At 39.5% G+C, this 20,241-nt stretch overlaps 1 protein-coding gene across 4 annotated transcripts in view; it reads left to right on the top strand.

Moving 5' to 3' along the window:
* The window catches only part of DMXL2 (Dmx like 2), a 104,629-nt gene that overhangs the window by 9,343 nt on the left and 75,045 nt on the right, over positions 1-20,241 (top strand). For all 4 annotated transcript variants that reach the window (XM_037911707.2, XM_037911708.2, XM_037911706.2 and 1 more), the window contains exons 2-7: positions 3,713-3,838; positions 7,541-7,612; positions 8,475-8,553; positions 12,754-12,913; positions 16,668-16,734; positions 18,920-19,098. In XM_037911707.2, the coding sequence (XP_037767635.1) occupies positions 3,713-3,838; positions 7,541-7,612; positions 8,475-8,553; positions 12,754-12,913; positions 16,668-16,734; positions 18,920-19,098 (683 nt within the window). The remainder of the gene's footprint in view (positions 1-3,712; positions 3,839-7,540; positions 7,613-8,474; positions 8,554-12,753; positions 12,914-16,667; positions 16,735-18,919; positions 19,099-20,241) is intronic.

Genomic DNA, 20,241 nt, shown 5'->3' with positions numbered 1-20,241 from the left:
TTGTACACCGTGAGAACTAACTTGAAATTCATCAGTTGTTGAATTCTAATATGAAAGAAACAAGAGGAAAGTTAACTTGATAAAACAGTTTAAATCTGGGCTGTAAAATGAGCTATGTTTATAAAGATACAACTTCAAAAGATACATGTGTAAATACAGACAAATGGTTAGAAAATAATTGATAAGGGCTAGGGCATTGCTAATTTTAAACAAATTGGCTGGATACTGTCGTGGAGTCAATAGCAAACTTTTTTATTTTCAGAAAATGGAACTTGTGGTTAGTTCATGTTTATAAAAGCTATTTAGTTTAAGTGGATATGAAGAACTGAAATTGTGTGACACAGATGCTACGATATGGTGTTAAGTATAACAGATCATTCAGAGTGACTAGGGCTCACCGGAACACCATAACAGGTAAAAAGCTGGCAGACATAAATATAGTCATTTCCTACCAGAGACAAGCAAGCCATTGTCTGATAACGTTTTCTTGGACAGACCATATCGTATGTGCGTTTTGTACTGTGGAAGATGCAATATATTATACATGATCCCTGAAGTAAGCTTTTGTTTGTTGTTTTACACTCTGCTAATAAAGTATACTTATTAGAACCCAGAAAATCCCAAATGTGAGATATTTGGAGTATGTAATCAATAGAAACTTCACTTTTTAAATAGTAAAAGAAAATAATCTATTCAATAATAAATAAATCTGAATAAAAAACAATTGTTGGCCTGAGAATCCTTATACATTAAAAAAAATTAAAGGGAGAAATCAATTCAGAATTTAATTCTTGAGGTAATTATTTTGCAGTATTTGTTTTTACTCCATTTTTTTTAATCTAAGGAAATTTACAGCTTTTCAATTAGCTATCCTTTTGTCTGTTTTCCCCCCCTCATAACTGTAACTTTCTGAAAAGAATGGAGATCAGCTGTACTTTTTGTTTGTCTGTTTTTGTTTAAAAATCAGCAGCAGTAGAATTATGTAATGAAGGGTACATTTTATGCCTGTCTTTAGGCACTACTTTCATTTCTAAAAAGAACTGTGGGAAATCCTATCTACAGTGACCACATTGCCATTTTAGAAACAGAGCACAAATATTTGAATATGGTCTTAGAGGGAAATGGTAAACAATTAATGGAAGCTTCTTTTAAAAAATCATGCAGGAGAAGAATATCATTATTTTCCCTTGAAAACAGAATAGAAAATTCTCCATTTAATAAGATGAACTTTATCCATTTTATATTAGACTTAATTTATACACAGGTATCTGTATTTCACACATACAATACAAAGCTATATAATTCACAGGTGAGAAGGCACTTCCATTCCTCTTACTGACACATTCTGATAATTCACAGGCATGATATCAGGCACATTCTGCTGATAAGAAGCATTCTGAGCTAGTCCTGCTGGAGAAGTAAAAGACTGATGTAAAATAAAAGACACATTTTGAATTGAGAGAATGTGGGACGGTTTGTAATTTCATCGTAAGGAGTTTGGTGACCACACAAGAAGAAAAACTTGAGTGGCTGTTTGTCGTTTGACATCACCAAATCCCTTGATAGAATTGCAATTATATAATTCACAATTAGTTGTTTATGATCATGCATAGCCTATAAAGGGACCATATTAGATTGTTGAATGCAAATCACTTGTCTATTTTGCCAGTTCTACTTATACAATGTAATCTGTTTATAAAACAATGAACATTGGTTATGAAATGATGTAGCAAGGTACAGGATATTATAGTTCAGTATTCTTGCACTTTTTTTTTTTTTTTTTTTTTACATCTTTAGTATAGAAGATGCAAAATCATTGGCATAATTGCCAGACAGGAAGTGGTGTATGTATGTCCCTGTTTAGAAACTAAAAATATATTACTGTTGCTTGTTACTATAGTTGCAGTGAGAAAGGAATTAAGAGGTTTCTATACTATGTTCAGTTCTAATATTTTATTCAGATGCATGTTTAGATAGTAAACAGGAAGAAAGCAAGAAAGATGTGGTATACTATTAGTTTAATTTACTTTTATCATATAGTGTGACTTCATTGGTTGGGTCTGAGAAAGTACTGTTTTAAAAGTCTGCAGGACTTGATACTGCTTCCATTGAAGTCAGTGGCAAAACTCCCATTGAATTATGTGGTGCAGAATCGGAGCCTAATTGAGCCATCCCAGATGATCCCATCCTACTGAGCTGTACTCAATTGTAGGTCTGATGGCTCTGATTTACATCTGGCTTTTTTTGCCCACAACCTACTGGACATTCCTGCAGTTGAGGATTACTGAGGTGTAGGCATACCTCAACCACCTCCCTTTCCTCTTCCATGATTTCTGCACCAGTGTGAAGGGATTGCATAATAAGTTACTGTGGCTGTACACAACTTTGGCTGAGAGAATATTCAGGGGGCTGGTTGAGCCAGCTGGATCAGCACAAAGCAGCTGTAGTAGGGGTGAGGAGCAAACTGTTACTCCTGGGCGAATTCCGCACCACTGCGCACGTGCAGAATTTATGTCCCCCACAGATTTTTGTTTTCCTGCAGAAAAATGACTTTCTGATGGGGAAGCAAGGGGAAGCCACGAGAGTGGTCATGCGACCCTCCCCACCAGCATGTTTCAGGTGGCCAGGGCAGCTGGCAGAGAGGTAAATAGCTGTGGGTCAGGGGGTGGGACTGGGGAACTGGCAGGACTGCATAGCATCCAGGGCCATGTCAGACCCACCCCCAGATTTCTCCCCCAGCTGTAGGAAGCTCTGCAAACTTCCTCCCCCCTCCTTCCCATGCTTACTGCACCCATCACTTAGCTGCAGGGGGAGGGATCCCTGTACAGGGAGCTGCTCCCCCATCTACCTAACCCCCATGCATCCAGACCCTGTCATGCCCTCCTGCCGAGTATCACTCCCCCTCGCACCCAGAACCCCCCCGCCCCCGATGAGCCCCACTCTCCCTGCACCTGGACCACCCCAGTGAGCCACCCGCACCTGGATCCCCACCCTACTGAGCCCCCTACAGCCAGACCTGCCTGCCAAGTTCTATTCCTCCATACCCCGACCCCCCCCATTGAGTCCCAACCACCTTCACCTGGACCCCCCTGCAGAGTCCCATTACTGTTGCACCCAGAACCCTCGAACAAGCCCCTGTGCATCCAGATCCCCCACTGAGCCTCCCGCACCAAGATTGCCCTACATAGAACTCTCTCAACCCACACCTGGATCTCTCTTCCACATTTGGATCCTGCCTTGCTGAGCCTGCCTGCCCACACATGCTGCACCTGGCACAGAGAGGAAGAGCCCTGGTGTGTTTCCGGGGCAGGCCCGGCCCTTGCACTGTGTCAGGGTTGGGTGAAGCCTCACCGCTGAATCCGTGTCCCAGGGGGAGCTGCACAGTGATCTCCCACCTCTCTGCAACCAGTGGCCTGTGCTCCCCAATGCCATGCTGGAGCCTCCCCATTTATTTTACAAATAAAATTTTTAGAATTTTAAAATATTGTGTGCAGAATTTTTTAACTTTTTGGCACAGAATGCTCTCAGGAGTAAACTGTGTATGTTAAGCTAATGTACTTTACCAGTGTGAATAGAGGTAGAGATTTAAGTGTGTATTCATGATCATAATGCACTTTGAAAAAAATGTAATAATTCTAAAACTAATTTACTAAAATGTAACCATTGTGGATTAACATTAGATTATATATTTATTTATTTAAAACTATTACAGGCATATGGCTCAGGCTGTGATATTGTTATTCTGGCAAACGACTTTGAATGTGTGCAGATTATTCCTGGTGCTAAGCATGGAAACATCCAAGTCAGCTGTGTGGAGTGCTCCCAGCAACAAGGCAGGGTAAGGTCTTTAATGAGTCTGAATAAAGTTTTAAAAACGAAATGTATAAACAGACACTGTTTGACATGTTGATGCTGTTGCTGAGATGGTAATTTCATGCTAAGGACCTATTTTTGGATACTTACAACTTTCTAAATAACTCTTTTTTGGTTAAAAGTAATGATTCTTGTTTTAGCCCAATGTGTTTCATTTTTTGAAAGTTTGATAAAACTGAATTTGGCCCATTTTCAGCTACCTGAAAATGTTTATTTTTAAATTTTTTTTCCACTATTTAAAAGTAGAAAAAGCTCTTCATGTTCAGATAATTTATGCCACTTTTAAAAACTTTGATTTGTATGTGTCTGAATATCAGCAAGGGATGCATCAACAGCTAATTCTGAAAGTAAATTCTGAAAGCCACATGCTTTTCTTTGTAGCAAAAAGGTTCAGACCCCATTTTGTAAGGGGTCTCATAAAATGTGAAAAAGTATAGCAAACTTTTCTGAACATAATATATTCTGGGATGAAGACCATACTCTCATTTGTTTGCAGATGGTTCTTGGATACTTTAGACATTAACTAAAAACTTTATATTTTGCTGCATCAAAATGTGTGTTTCTTTCAACAGCAAGTTAAATGTTACTTAAAACAGAATTAAATGGATTCTAGTTTTCTGTGGTAATTTATACTACTTTGTTTTGCAGGGTAACATATATAGTATTCCTCCTCTCCTACCTTCCCAACACTTTATTATTCTGATTATGCCCCTTTTTGGAGTTTGCAGATTTTCTCCATAGAACCAACTTGATGCTGTAAATTGGCATGTCAGTAGATGGTTTTAGCTTGTGTACACAATTTGAATGTAAGTTTTTGTCAAAAGTGGCTGTATTTTTTTGGTGCTCAAATCATGAGACCATGTGGCTCAAGGAATTGAAAACGATTAAAAGTAGAATACTGTGTATGCAAGTAATTTTTCCATTACTATTCATTTGCATTGAATACAGTTTCATTTATTTCAGCGTATATAATCACATTCATTTCTCAAACAACACTGAAAAAAAGAACTTTTATAAATAATTTCAATAAATGTGGTTGCAGTGCACCAGATATGTGTATGTGAGCCACTGCTTATGACAGACTACTGCCAAAAAAAGCACATTCTAGTAAAAGTTTAGAAATCTAATACAAGAGATCAGAAGCACTTCTCTTGGAAGTGTGCAGTTAAAATAGCATATGCTTTGAAACATTAAAAGAATCACCATGGCTTAGGTTCCCTTTTAATGGCATAGTTTAAATGTAGTACAACTGATTATAAACTGTGTATTATTACTGGCCATGCCTCCTGTACTGTCTAAAGTGGCTAAAAGAAAAGCCACATTTCTAGTCAAGGAACAATGAAACCATTTACGCCAGTGTTCTGGGAAGTGGTGCAAGTGTGTGTTTTTTAAAAGTACCTAGAAATGCTCAATATGTGTACTAGCGTAGTGAATCCTGATAAATGTGCAGACCCAATGTGATTTCCAACAGAGTTACAACTGAGTATTGACCAAGTTTTATGTGGACACAACTGACCATATTACAAATTTGGTTGTAATATAGACAGACAAGGCCTTAGGCCAGGGGTGGGCAAACTTTTTGGTCCGAGGGCCACATCTGGATATGGAAATTGTATGGTGGGCCATGAATGCTCCCAAAATTGGGGTTGGGGTGCAGGAGGGAGTGAGGGCTCTGGCTGGGAGTGCGGACTCTGGGGTGGGGCCAGAAATGAGGAGTTCAGGTTGTGGGAGGGGGCTCTGGGATGGGGTATGGGGTTGGGGTGCAATGGGAGAGTTGGGGGTGCCAGCTGGGGGTTCTGGCTCTGGGATGGCGCTGGGGATGAGGTGTTTGGGTGCAGGAGGGTGCTCCGGGGTTGGGATCAAGGGGTTCGGAGGATCAGGCTGGGGCAGGTCGTTGGGGCACAGGAGGGGCTCGGGTGCAGGCTCTGGGCAGTGCTTACCTCAAGCAGTTCCCAGAAGCAGCAGCATGTCCCCTCTCCAGCTCCTATGCAGAGGCGTGGCCAGGCGGCTCTGGGCGCTGCCCTGTCCACATGTGCCGCCCCTGCAGCTCCCATTGGCCTCAGTTCCCAGGCAATGGGAGCTGCACGGGCAGCGTGCAGATCCCCCTGGCTGCCCCTTAGTGTAGGAGCCAGAGGAAGGACATGCTCTCAGAAGTAGCAGCTGCGTGGAGCTGCACAGAGCGGCCCCCGACCCTAGCTCCTGGATGGAACACGGGAGCGGGGCAAGCCCCAGACCCTGCTCCCCAGCGGAAGCTCGAGGGCCAGATTAAATTGCCTGGCAAGTCAGATGTGACCCGCGGGCCGTTGCCACCCCTGCCTTAGGCAGTTTTGCAGGACAGTTACTGTTATGGAGTCCCTGACATTGCAGCTCCACTAGAGCCACAGTACCCAGGGGAAGGAAAGATTAAGAATGTTTTTCTGGTGGCCCTGAAATCCATGTGGATCCTGCAGTATTCTAGGTCCATGGGGTTTGAACTCCTTGCCTCTTCTTCTGTGTGCTTTGAGGCAGTGGTTCTCAACTGGGGTACCTGTACCTCTGGGGGTACACAGATCTTTCAGGGGGTATATTAACTTATCTAGATATTTGCCTAGTTTTACAATAGGCTACATAAAAAGCACTAACAGTCAGTACAAACTAAAATTTCATACAGACAGACAGACTTGTGTATACTGCTCTATGTAGTATACACTGAAATATAAGTACAATATTTATATTCCAACTGATTTATTTTATAGTTGTATGGAAAAAATGAGAAAGTATGCGATTTTTCAGTAATAGTGTGCTGTGACATTTTTGTATTTTTATGTCTGATTTTGTAGTTTAAGTGAGATGAAACTTCGGGGTTTGATAGGAGTTTTTAGGAAAATGGGTTAAAACTTGCAGATTATTTCTGCGCAGGAGAGACTAGAGTCCTAAATTGGAAGTATTTAAACAACTCCTAATGTATCTTCTTAAGTAAAATTTAGACTTTAAAAAAACAGTCCAGCCATTTTTGAAGTGCAGATAAGCACAATGATCAGACATATTCCCAACCAAAAAGTCTTTTGCAGATGTGGTTTTTCTGTGAAAGAAATAGATTGGAGAAACTAGGGAGTCCTACTTGAAGTATGCTAATAAGTTTCCAATAGTATGTTCAGTATTCCGTTTCCATATACCAGGCTTTTCCTCAAAATTGACTGAACCCAGCAGCAACAGAATAACATTTGCTCCTGTATTCTTGTACTTAATATTTAGTGATAGGAAATGGAACTTGGAATCACACCGAGGACCCAAACACTGATTATTAATTTACTAGTTTTCTGTGAAGTAGAGCAAGAGCAGAAAGAGCAAAGGCAGCAGCTTTCCATTGTGCATTAACAGTAGCTACCCTGAAGTAATAGCAGATTAACAGGAGTTAGCACATGTCCTTTTGTACTCGGAGTCTCTTGTTTACTTTAGATCTTTAACATGGGATTACTCAAAACAAACAAATTATGTATTTTTCAATGTTTTTTTAAAAGCAATCAATTCTACATACAACACCACTAAGTAATGTTTGTGTGAATTTTGCTTTCCTTTAGCACCTACACTTATAAGTTATTGAAAATTCAGTGAGTATCTGAATTCTAGAGAGTTCTATTATGCTGTTTTCCTGAGTTTAACATTTTACTCATTCAATCTGTTCCAGATTGCAGCATCATATGGAAATGCTATTTGTATTTTTGAACCTCTTGGTATAAATTCTCACAAAAGAAACTGTGTAAGTATGTATTACATGATTAAACTATGTCTTGTTTTGTTGGAGCAGATAAAAATATGCATACCACTTGTTAAAGCCCCATTAGAATGGAACAGGGGAGATTAACTGAGAAATATGTTTGTTAGACACACATATAGTTCAAAAAATTGTATAGTGAGAAATCAGAATTAATTTTATTCTAAACAATGCTGTCTAGCAAATATTCCTTAAAATAAAAAGCTCTCATTTGAAAATGAAGGTTAGAAAATATAATTTTCCTTAGTTTTCACCTATTCTGTAGGAGTATTTTATTTAGTGAAACATGGCTGATTTTTTTGTTTATATTCCTCCTTCCCTAACCAGGGATATGGTATTTAGCGAGTCCATAGTATTTTGGATAATGCTAGTACGTATTTGTTTGGAACGTCATACCAAAATGGTGAATGTTCAGTTTTCTGCTGATAAAAGAATTTTAGTGCTGCATTTAATTATAAATCAGTTGAATGCAATTATTAAATACTTCGGCAAAGAGTCCTGTGGCACCTTATAGACTAACAAACGTATTGGAGCATGAGCTTTCGTGGGTGAATACCCACTTCGTCGGATGCAAGTGGGTATTCACCCACGAAAGCTCATGCTCCAATACGTCTGTTAGTCTGGATCTGTAAAAGCGGCAAAGAGTCCTGTGGCACCTTATACACTAACATGGCTACCCCTCTGAAGTTATTAAATATTTGATTCAGCAATCTAAATTTATTTTCAATTGAATACGAATCTGAAATTTACATTTGTAACTTCATATAGAAAGTAAAAAATGCTGTTACTTTATTGCTTTGTTGCTGTTAAGAACTAACCCTTTATTCCTAATGTTTTTATACCACAGCAACTGAAGTGTCAGTGGCTTAAATCGGGGCAGTTTTTCCTTAGTTCTATGACTTACAATTTAGCATGGGATCCTCAAGGTAATGTGAAATTGATTAGTGTTTGTTCAAAATTTATAACTGTAGAATGATTCTAGTTTCAAATAATTTTTATTTAAATGAAATTGGAGTGTGAATATATATGTATTAGATAAGCAATTCTCAAACTGTGGTAGGGACACTACATGTGGTACATAGGTTGATATAAACTTGAGTATCACACTAAAAATCTACTGCAGTTACCATTTATGAAGATGCTATGCCAAGTACTTTTGAGTTTTAGATGTAGTATGCTAGGTCTTAGTTGAGGAACTGCACTCTTAGGTAGCTAACTGATATAAATATCACTAATGCTAAGATAGTTAGACTGTTATGATTAGCATATATTCTGATAGGAAAACTGTTATGTTTTAAAACTTCTAACATTATGTCACACTTGGAATTTGACCGGTTATTGAACTGTGTATAGTATTCACTCTTAAACATAGTGCATTACTGTGACATTTCCCCTCTGGTGTTATCTGGACCAGTGATCTGCTAGGTCACTCAAATCCTTGACTCTGGGAGCCAGCCTTACCCTGCTCTGCTGTGAGAAACCCCACTCCTGGGCTGTTCACACACAGCCTCTGGCATGTAAGCTGCTCCTTGGATTGTGCAACCAAATGACACTAGCCAATACCCCTGGTCCCAGACACAACCCTAGGAACCTCCTTCTTGCAGTGTCCAGTTATTCCTGCTGGATGCTGCAAGCTTATGAGTTCATCAACTCAACAAAAATTGATATGTACCAGGCTTGTTCTCCCAAAGGGAGTCTCTGATATGCTTCAAACCAAACACACTGCTTCAGGTAGAATAAACAAACAGATTAACAACAAAGATCAATTTTAAGTGATAAGTCAAAAAATAACCGGTTAAATGAAATAAAAGCAAAACACATTCTAAGCTGCTCTTAACACTGTCAGTGCCCTTACAAACTTAAATGCTTCTCACCACAGGCCAGGTGGTTGCTCTTCAGCCAGGCTCTTCCCTTTGATCAGTGCTTCAGTTGCTTGGTGTAGTGTCCGTAGATGTAGGTGGAAGAGGGAGCATGGCAAATATCTTTCCCTTTTATCTTGTTCTTTCTTCCCTCTTGGCTTTGCCCCTCCTCCCTTTCAGAGTCTGGTGATTACCTCATTGTAGTTCCAAACTGACCAAAGGAAGGGGCGTGACCCCCTCGAGAGTCCAACAGATTCTTTTGTTGCTGCCTAGGCCAGCGTCCTTTGTTCCTGTGAGACTGGGTTTGTCCCATACATGCCCTGATGAGGTGTGAACTTCCTTTTAGCTCTTGGAGAGTTTGTGCCTGGGCTTATTTTAAGCCATAAGCCATGAGTCTACATTTTCAGCCTCATAACTACGTACATGAAATTATAACCTATAACTTTACTGTAACAACAATGCTCAGTGCATCATGAGCCTTCCAAAGACACCCGACATGACAAACTTTGCATTGGATACCACACAATCATTTTACAAGGATGAACATGGGGGTGCTGGATGCTCCCTCAAGGTACAGAGCGTCACAATTACTTGAGAAAACTATTTTTAAAATGTCCATCTTAACAAAGGGGTACATTTTCCTGTTTTGTCAGTTCCACGTCTCAAAGCAAGACATTACCATTTTCCTCCTGAAGGATGTTGTAAGTGCCAAATGTTTTGAGTGGCAAAAAGAAAAGCTATTGATGGGAAATAGTTAAATAAATGGAAAGTATGACTTCACAAGGTTAAAAATATTTCTACTATGGATCTGTGCTACAGCTGTGAACTGCAGAGGAGATGTGTACCATCTGATTTTATAGTGATCAAAGAAACTTAAGTTCATTTGTACAAAGATACAGATTAGTGTGTCGGGTTGATGAAGTACAAGTTTGCTCTAAAGTGACTAAGAACAGGAGAGTGAGTGGAAAATGGATTAAGGGGTGATCAGCATGTTCGTAATAGAAGAAAGACATGAACAATTTCCAGGGAACTGGCAAAATCAGTTGTGCCCAAGACCAGGCAGTCCTCCTAAACTAAATTTAGGATTGGGTTATGCCTCTAATCCCCTCCATAGGCTATTAACAAGGAAGCCCAAAGTCCTGCCCTGGCATACCACATTGGGGCACTCAAAAACCCACTAGTGTATGGGTTGAGACAGACACCCCTTACAAGCCTATCAGTGTGAAAACAGTCTGTATCTCTCCCTGAGAAAATAAGTCCCATTCCAGCCAGACATTTATGAATCCTTGCTGGTTGGCTTGATGATAGCTTTGGGGAGTCAGGAATCACCCTTTTTTCTTCCTTTCTCAACTACATCAGCATGAGAAGACATGAACCCCCACCAAATTATGCTTAGATACCCAGGCGTTAAGTATCTTAAAAATACCAATGTTAAACAAAATATTTGAAGTGTATCTAACACTCTTGCAAGGACTCTTTCACCCTATGAAGTGCAGCAAACAATTGAAGCTAAGAATGCGGGTCCAAGAGACCATATCAGTACCTGTGAACTCAAGTCTTTTCTTCAAGCATTGCCTACACAGCTCCACATTTTTCACTCCACATCTTAGCAGGAGCCATCTAGAAAGCTTAGACCTTTGAGGTTGGGCACATGCTTCCTTATGGTACTTGAACATTCAGACTTGAGGGTATATAAGACACAATGACTCTATCCCTCAGTTCCTTCCAGCCACCAGAGTGTACCTAGTCAGAAAATAGGCATATAGACACACATAATACAACTACAAATACAACTTCCTTATGTCCTTTTCATGGCGAGTGGATCTTCTCAGTTAGGAGGCTTATTTTCTCATTATCTCTACAAATGAAAGTAGCTAATTACCAGGTTCTTGTGGCCAGATATGATTATTTTAAATGGGGCAAATTCCAGTGGCTTCTGTATAGAGAAAAAAAATTGCAAAGTGGTCATCTGGAAGACTAAATAGGAGACAGCAGATGTGAGTACTTCAGCCCTTCCAGCTTTCAACAGACATTTTCTATGGGCTGTAATTTAGTAATGTAGTAAGTTTTTAAAAAAATCAAGAGGTCTAGTTTTCTCCTTCACAATTGGGCTTGTTGGTATGGATGTGCACAACACATTAGAATGGATTGCTGGAAAAGAGTTTCTTCTTTCCCTGTAAAATGGGTTCTGTGAGAGTACCTCTAGTAATTGATATGCCTGGCTGGTTATTGATATTAACCAGTCTGTTAGCATGTTAATTCTTGGACAGTCACTTTCCTGTTGCCTGTGTATGCCTATAAGCAATGACTTCTTGTACTGGGAGATTTTTTTCCCCCTTGCAGTTCTTTGACTGTCAAATGGACAAATTACCTGTGGAGAAAGGACAACTAACTAATATTTATACTCTATTTCATACTCTAATAGAAACCCATTTTACAGGAAGGCAGAAGTTCCTTTTGAAGTTAAGTTTTAAAGAGAAGTTTGATTCTCTGACATTCTGGAAAAATCCAAGAACTACCCTTATTTGAGACTAAACTTGTCTGTTTAATCTCCCTTTTTTGTTTTCTTCAACTTGCACACTGAAAAATTTAAGAGGGAGATTTGTAAGTTTCTTTGTTTCTAATACAATGGTGATATTTGTGAAATTCTGCACGTCTTTCATCTACTTCTGGTAGTGGAATTAGAGTTTTTGGCAGAAAAAATTCCCCATAGCCTACAAAATTTTCTACTGGATGGACTGAATAACAAGGCCTTATCACAGACAGTAACAAAACATGTTTTAATAGTGGGTTGGCTTACTGATATACAGGGAAATAAATCTGGGCATTGGAAGAAAAAATGTTTATCATCTGCCATTACAAATGTTTAAGTAAATGTTTGCAAGTTTAAATGTAGTATGAATCAGTAGCTGTGTCTTTTGGAAATATGCAATCAGTATAGTTATAAAATTATTGGGGTTTATTTTTAATTCAGATGGTTTAATATGAAAATAATTGATATTGTTTTGGATATTACTGTATTCATAATAGCAGGAATAAAGCACTCTTGCTTAAAATAAAATCTAAAAAATTTAATAAAACCAACTGGAGCTGAGTGTGCCATGTCTGAATAATCTACTGTAATCAAAATGGACTTCATAAAGTTGTGTTCCTAGGCTATTTTTAATTACTTGTCAAGATCGGATACTCTACATAATCTTCCAATATAAATGCATCCAGAGTTCCTCATTCTGTTCTACAACCTCAATTAATATTACTCACTTTTAGGTAACAGGCTCCTGACAGCAACTGACAACTTGCAGTTGTGGGCCCCTCCATGTAGTGACATTCTAGAAGAAGAGGAAGAAGAGGATGATCCTGACAGTCAGATCAAAGATGATAAAGTTCTCCCTGTTCTAAATGACTGGAAATGTGTCTGGCAGTGCAAGTAAGTGAATCTGTAATCTAAGATGTGTTAACTAGATGTAAAAGACTGCATTTTAAATGTGTGCAATTAAAAGCATTTCAATATTTAGAGCCCTGCGCAGATACAAAATTTTTATCTGTGGCTATAAAGCAGATATCTGTGGTGTCGCAGGGCTCTAGCAACAACAAGCGAGACCAGCAGGGCCATGGCCAGCAACTGGGTCAGGAACTGCAGCGGCAAAAGCAGCAGCATGTCAGGTTGCAGGAGCCAGCGCCCAGCCAGGCAGCTCCTCCAATGTGGCTGAACCGCCCCCAGCTCTGCCCACTGGGGCGAGCACCAGGCTCACTGGCAGCTGTCCCTGGTCATGCTAGTGTGTGCAAGCGGCTTGCACGCCCCCAGACAGGAGACGCACACCACTGTGTGATTAATAATAATAATGCTAGTTTTGAATATCATGATGGAATAAGTGAGGAGAGCAAAAAAACCCAAGAATTGAAAGAAGAAAAACAGGAAGGGGAAAAAGAATGGAGTTAGAAGGAAAGGGTGTGTGGGGGACAAAAAAGTAGAGAGGCACTTAAGCCAAGATATGGTGCAAGGGGACCTAGGTAGGATGCTAATATGGTAATTTAAGGTGAAGGGGACTAACCAAAAAAGGGCAGGGAACCACTGAGCAATGGAATTTTCTTCAGAGTTTACAGAATTACAAAGGAGTTTCAGATATATATTTCAGAAGGATATACACGTTCAAATACCCAGAAAAAATATTATATATTGACTGAATCATTTAATGCAATTAGAGGGGAGAATTATCATCAGAATTTTAGTGTGTTAAAAGAAATGCATCATTATAACCTAGTAACTTTTCCTGATTTATAATTTTGAGGTATAATCAGACAAGTATTCTTTCCATGTGAGCCCCACCCTATCAGATGACAGTCACCCAACTGAAGAGAGATTTACCTTTAAAGACACTTTCAACCAGTCGAATTGTTTATTTGAATAATGTTGAGAATTTTTTTTTCCTTTAAAGAACAAGTAGCTGTATGATATTTCCTCTTCAGCTCCCATTCTAGCAGTACTTTGTGTTGCTGGACTCACCCCTGCAGCGCCTCCTGCTGGTCATTGGGAATTAGCTTTTCCAGCCTGGAGCGCTCTTTGCAGGCCAGTGACCCGCACAGCTCTGGCCCCCTGTGTCCCTCACAGACCCCAGGCCCCTTTCTTTGGGGTTCTGCCCCCGACAGTACTCCCACACTCTCCCTCTGGGGTTCCCCTTCCTGGGGTACCCCCAACCCTCTATCCCCACCTTGCCTCAGTCTACTGCCAGTCATCACCAAGCCCCAGCTCCCTGGAGCAGACTGCAGTGTAAAGGCCACTCATCATAGGCAAGGGGGTTTGGACCTGTTGCCTTCCTCTACCTCCCAGTACCTTTATGGGCCTCGGACCAGGTCCTACAGCCTGGGGAGTTGCCAGCTTCAAGCACCCCTGCTCAGCCTGCTCCTTCCACAGCACAGCACCCCCCTCAGTACCCTGGCAGGCAGGCCCTGCTCTCTCCCAGCTTGGAGAGAGACTCCTTGGGCCTCTGTCACAGCCTTTTATACAAGCCAGCTGAGGCCTGATTGGGGCGTGGCCCAACTGCAGCTGCTTCCCCAATCAGCCATCCCCAGCCACAGCCCTCTCCAGGGCTACTTTTAACCCCTTCTATTTTAGGAGTGGGGTAGCCACCCCGCTACACTTTCCCTTAAGCATTCCAAAGTCTGTTAGGAAGGATGTGCGTGTCAGCCTGCAGGTCTAATATTCCAACTGCATTTAACAAGGTTCCCTCCATACCCTCAGTTCCTGTTATTCTACTTTTGCCTTTGCTCTCATCTCGACTGTTCATTTAGTGTAATTTACATTTCTGTTTTAATTATTATTGTATTTGTTACATAGATTTTTAAGACCAGAAGGAACTATAATTATCATGTAGTCTGACCTGTTGTATAACAAAGGCCATAGACTTTCACTCAGTAATTACTGCATCCAGTCCATATCTTATGGTTGAGCTAGAGTATGTTTTTAGAAAGACATCCAATCTTACTTTATGGACTTCAAGTGATGGAGAATTCACCATGTTCTTTGGTAAATTACAACAGTTAATTACCTCACTGTGAAAAATTTGCACCTTATTTCCAGTTAGATAAATTCAAACTTCTACTTCCAGCCATTGGGTCTTGTTAAGCCTTTCTCCTAGATTAGAGTTAGATTGCAATCAAGTCAACTATTAACCTTTTCTTGGGTAAACTAAATAGACTGACCTTATTAAATCATTGTAAAACAGGTTTTCCAGACCTCAAATCATTCTTGTGGCACTTTTCTGACCCCCCCCACCCCCTCCAGTTTCTCAACATCCTTTTTTAAAGTGTGGACACCAGAGCTGGTCTGCCGTATTCCAGTAATGGATCAATGCCATATATATAGACGTATCCCCTCTGTACGCTTAATTGATATTATACATCCAAAGATTGCATTTAGTCTTCTTAATCACAGTATCCACTGGGAACACATGTTAAGATGGTTATCCACTATGACCTGTAAGTCCTTTTCAGAGTCTCTATCTGCTGGGATACAGCCCACCGTTCTGAAAATGTGACTGACATTCTTTGTTCTTATGTGTGACCGTGCATTCTTGTGTTGTTTGAATGAGCTCAGCTCATTCAATTTAGTTGGGGATTGGTCCTGCTTTGAGTAGGGGGTTGGACTAGATGACCTCATGAGGTCCCTTCCAAACCTGATATTCTATGATTCTGTGAACTCAACCAAGCTGTGGATGGAAGCCCCTTCCGTCCTGGCTGAGCATTTTATATCACTCAGGCTTGAATATTCTCAGCTTACTGTTATGGTTCTCTGGCATTGTCAGAAAAATCAGTGATTTGGTAGTTACTACCCCAGAAAGTTTTCAGAGGGTCACCATTCACACAGATGTCTCTAACTTGTGTGATAACAGATAAATGTTGTTCTAGATAGGAGTGTTCATTTATGCACCTCAGTGCGTCTTGGCTCTGAAAGCGAAAAGAAGCCAGCCTAAGCACAGTAACTTGGAATTTTGGGCCATAAAATTGCCATCTGAACTTTCCTGCCATGAGAGGTCATTCAAACTATCATGGACTGAGTGGCTGCCATGTTCTAGATTAAATGAGAACTGACCTGTTCTTCAGTCCCAAGTTATAAGGTACTCTGAGGGACTAATACAACCAGAACAATATATGCTTCTGTTCTCTACTTGGCAGACAAGGAAATTTTCCAGGTGGGTGACTTATTCTACCAGTTTTAGGACCAGCACAGTTGATTCTTGAAAAATGCTGTGCTAAGCCCTCTCCTTTCCAGATGGAGGTTCCTTGAAATTAGATGTCTTTGCTTCTTCAGGCAATGCCAAGTGCCTCACATTTTGTTGAGAAAGAGTCCCAGACTAACTAGGAGATGTTTTTCTTTTGCACTTGGATCAAGAGCTTATGTGCCTTTGCTCTGCAAAAAAACAAGTTATTTTCTGCCCATTCTCTTTTCTCAATGTGTCAGATATTTTTGTGCAAAAATAATCCTAAACTGCTATCGCTGTTTTTAGCTGGATGCAGCACATAATAGCTGAGACACATTGGAATGACTATAAATTATCAACATGCTTCACTTAAATATTACATAATGATACTTGATTAATTGTATATTTTGGAGCAATAATATTATAAAAATACATACACAGTAGTCAATCAAGGTTTAAAGCTGAACTGTCTTTCTTCCCTAGGACTGCAGTATCTGTACATATGATGGAGTGGTCTCCTGATGGTGAATACTTTGCAACAGCTGGAAAGGTAAGGACAAATAATAGCTAGCTAAGTCTTCGGATGTGGATTCATCACAAGCTTTTGATGATAATTAATATGCAAAAATTATGGACTGTGTGCAATTATGTAGCCATAGTTAAGCAAAACTAATCCCAATATCTAAATAATTACCAAACAGTTTCAAATGTATACTGAAGACTGAGTTTCAACTTCCATTCTTACCTCCATTTCAGTTTCTCGTATCTTTCTCAAACTGCTTTTGGGATTAAATTTTCATGTAACAATACGTTTTTATTTCATCTAAAGTCCTGTCACTTGAGTGATCTTGAGTTTACATTCCGATAGTTCAGCTTTTGTTAGTCATACCACTAATTCCACTAAGGGAAAAGATGAGTTTGAGGAACTAATTTTTTTATTTACCGCAACTCTTCTCCTTAATGGTTACCTTGAGTCACCGGCATGGTGCTTATGTTGCTGTTACAGACGTGTGTGTGTGTGTGTTAGATTCACTAGGAATGTGCCCACTGTAGTATTGTGGCTAGGTACTACATCTTAAGATCCTTGTGGTTAGAAAGTGACCAAAAGCTAGGCTTTGAAAGTCTTATTCTTTGCATATCTCCATCTTCTGTGCATATACATTTATACAGATAAGATTCCCTGACTAGATAATTGTAGCAAATGGTACCAGAAGCCCATTCTCTGTCTCTGTGTCAGAAGAGGCTTCCATTTAGGTTGCAACATATAGCTCTATCAGATGTATAGCTGTAATCATAACTCTTAACACTGCTGCCTGCTGAGCATTTTTGTTAGTCCTGCTTGTAGGATCTGTGGTCAAGCAAATCTTGTGATCTCTTTGTGGGAATTTTATCTTTTAGCTGGGCTGTGAGAGGTCTGTAATAGATTTTTTTTTTTTTTAAACTTGATTTCCTTCCATTTTCTACTCCCTATCTCAGTCAGTCCTGCAACTCCGAGAGCTATTTTCCTACCGTTGTATAATGGTATTTACACTGATAATTACTGGGCACCTAGGCATCTCTTAGCGCACACTAATGCAGGTGTATGTCAATCTAACCTACTGAAAATCTGGTGAAAAGAACCTGAAAAGGGTCAAAAGGGGAGCAAAGGAAGAAATTGGCTTGTAGTTTTATTTCTGGTACTATCTGCTTGAGTCATGAAGCCAGAGATTCTAAACAGCGGCGAGGACAGATTAATGAAGAGAATGAGATAGAAAGAATTCCTAGGAGAATTTAAGATTTGGACAAAGAGTAAGGTAGCATGGAAGAATAATGTTCTTCCATCTATTCAAAAGGCCAAAAAGACTACTGCTAAAATTCTCTCTCATGCTACTTTTAACACATTTCCATGCTTGCCTCTTCACTGGCTTCCAGTTTCTTATCCCTTCCAATTCATCCACCATGTCCTTACCTTAAAGACACTATGCAAGCTTATCTGTGTTTTCCCAGACCATGCATAAGTAGTCTTTCTTCTGGCTTCCACACTTTTTCCTTCATTCTCTGTAATCATCTCTTTACTGCTCTCTTCATGTTTCTTCCGTTGTCATTTTCAGGCCTTCATTCATACTATTCCTATATGTGGCGGTGGTCTTCTGTTTGTGCTACAACTGCTTTCACTGTCCTCCAAATCCCTTTATAAAATTAACATCTAATAGAAATTTTTTCCTTTGTTCTCTCTCCCTCTTAGCTTAATAGTGTGCCGCATCTTATTTTGTCTGACTTAGGGAGTATTTCTTACTAGGAAATGAGCTCTACATTTATGGTGCTATGTATGTGGGGCCAGATTCATAGTTGGTGTAAATTGGTGAATTACACCAGCTAGATCTTTCTTTCTGCCAGACATTACATCAGTTTCCTGCACTCTCACAAATGCTTGATCACAAATAAAAGCTGTCAGTCATTTTTTTTGCTCATGCAGTTTTGATATTTGCTGTCCACCATATAGTTGTACTGTTATATAACTTTTGGCAATTTTAAAACATGAACTTTAATCTGCTACTGTAAATTAATTCTCCACACACATTAAAAATATACATTTTTAATAAGTTACCTCTTGGTATTGGTGGTGATGCTATATCAACATTTCAACTTGATTTTAATTAACTACGTCACTAGATGTATACCACCAAGCTAACTTCATCCATACTTTTGGGTTTCCTTTTTGTGACATTTGTATATATGTTTGTTTCTTTGCCCAGGATGATTGTCTCTTAAAGGTGTGGTATCCAATGACTGGATGGAAGTCATCTCTTCTACCTAGAGAGAGTGAAGAAAAGAAAAAAAGCTCAGCAATTGTTCACTTTTCCTTTGTTTATTTGGCACATCCTCGAGCGGTGACAGGATTTTCATGGCGTAAAACTAGCAAGTACATGCCCAGGTTAGAAAGTTCCTGTAAGAAATTTTGATCAAAATTTTCAAGTGTGGGTGCTTAAACTTAGGCTCTTAAATAGGTACATGAATAAAAAACTTCATTTTCAGCAGTTTCTCATTCACTTTTTGGGCCATTTCTAAATTAGACCACGTCCATTATCGTACCTACATCTAAATTTAGGCACCTTAATTTTAGACATCCAAATTTAATAATTTTGGCCCTTGTCTTCATGATAGTTTAAATACACTTACGTATTATACTGAAGATGTAATGCTTAAGGATGTGCACATATAATTTAAGCTTCTGTTTGTTATGATGGTTATTTAATCCAATAATCTAGTATTTTCCCTACTTCTTTTGGAACTAACACGCATTTTCATTGAATTGTAGGGCCCCAGTTCTGCAAATACTTATATACATATACATCTATAATTTATTAAAAGGTGACAAGACCTGAGTTCAAGATACTGTGCTCTCTCTGCACTTTAAACATGTGCCTAGTCCCATTGACTTCATTGGGACTACTTGTATGCTTCAAGGTAAGCATGTGTATAAGTAATGGCAGGACTGGAGCATAGGTCACCCTTTAGCAATCCCTTACTACTATTTGAAAAGTATCAACTTTTCTATACATTTCAAATAGTAGCGAACCATGATTGTAGGTTTCCGAATGTTTAGACAACCACTGTCAGTCACAGAATTCCATACAAATATAAGAAGATCTAATAAAGGGAGCTGAAAAGCTGTCAGGCCAGTTTCTTAGCTGCACCTAATGTTTGTGTGGGGAAAGGAGGGTGTTGCGAAGACGTTCAAGCCACCTTTTGCTCCACCAGTCCTGGGCCACCTGGGGACCAAAAGGGCACGAAGTAGCCAGAGCTACTTTTTTTTTTTTTTTTTTTTTTTTTGGAACCCTTATAAAATTATAAGAAACTATATATAGATTTTAAATGTAGATCTTAAATTACATTTCAAAATATTTTAGAATGATTTTTTTCACTTACTTTCTAGGACCTGAATTCAGGGCCCTAAATATTAAGTTGACATTGCACCCAAGAGCGCTGGGGAATATAGCTCCTTGGCTTGTTTTAGAGTGGTCACCATTAAAAGGGTTGCTTTTTTTTTTTTATGGTAACTACTGTATGTGTTAGT

This window comes from Chelonia mydas, chromosome 10 (assembly GCF_015237465.2).
Source record: "Chelonia mydas isolate rCheMyd1 chromosome 10, rCheMyd1.pri.v2, whole genome shotgun sequence".
In the NCBI taxonomy this organism is placed as follows: domain Eukaryota; kingdom Metazoa; phylum Chordata; order Testudines; family Cheloniidae; genus Chelonia; species Chelonia mydas.
Note: the sequence above shows the minus strand (reverse complement) of the source record. Positions and strands in the feature narration are given on the sequence as shown.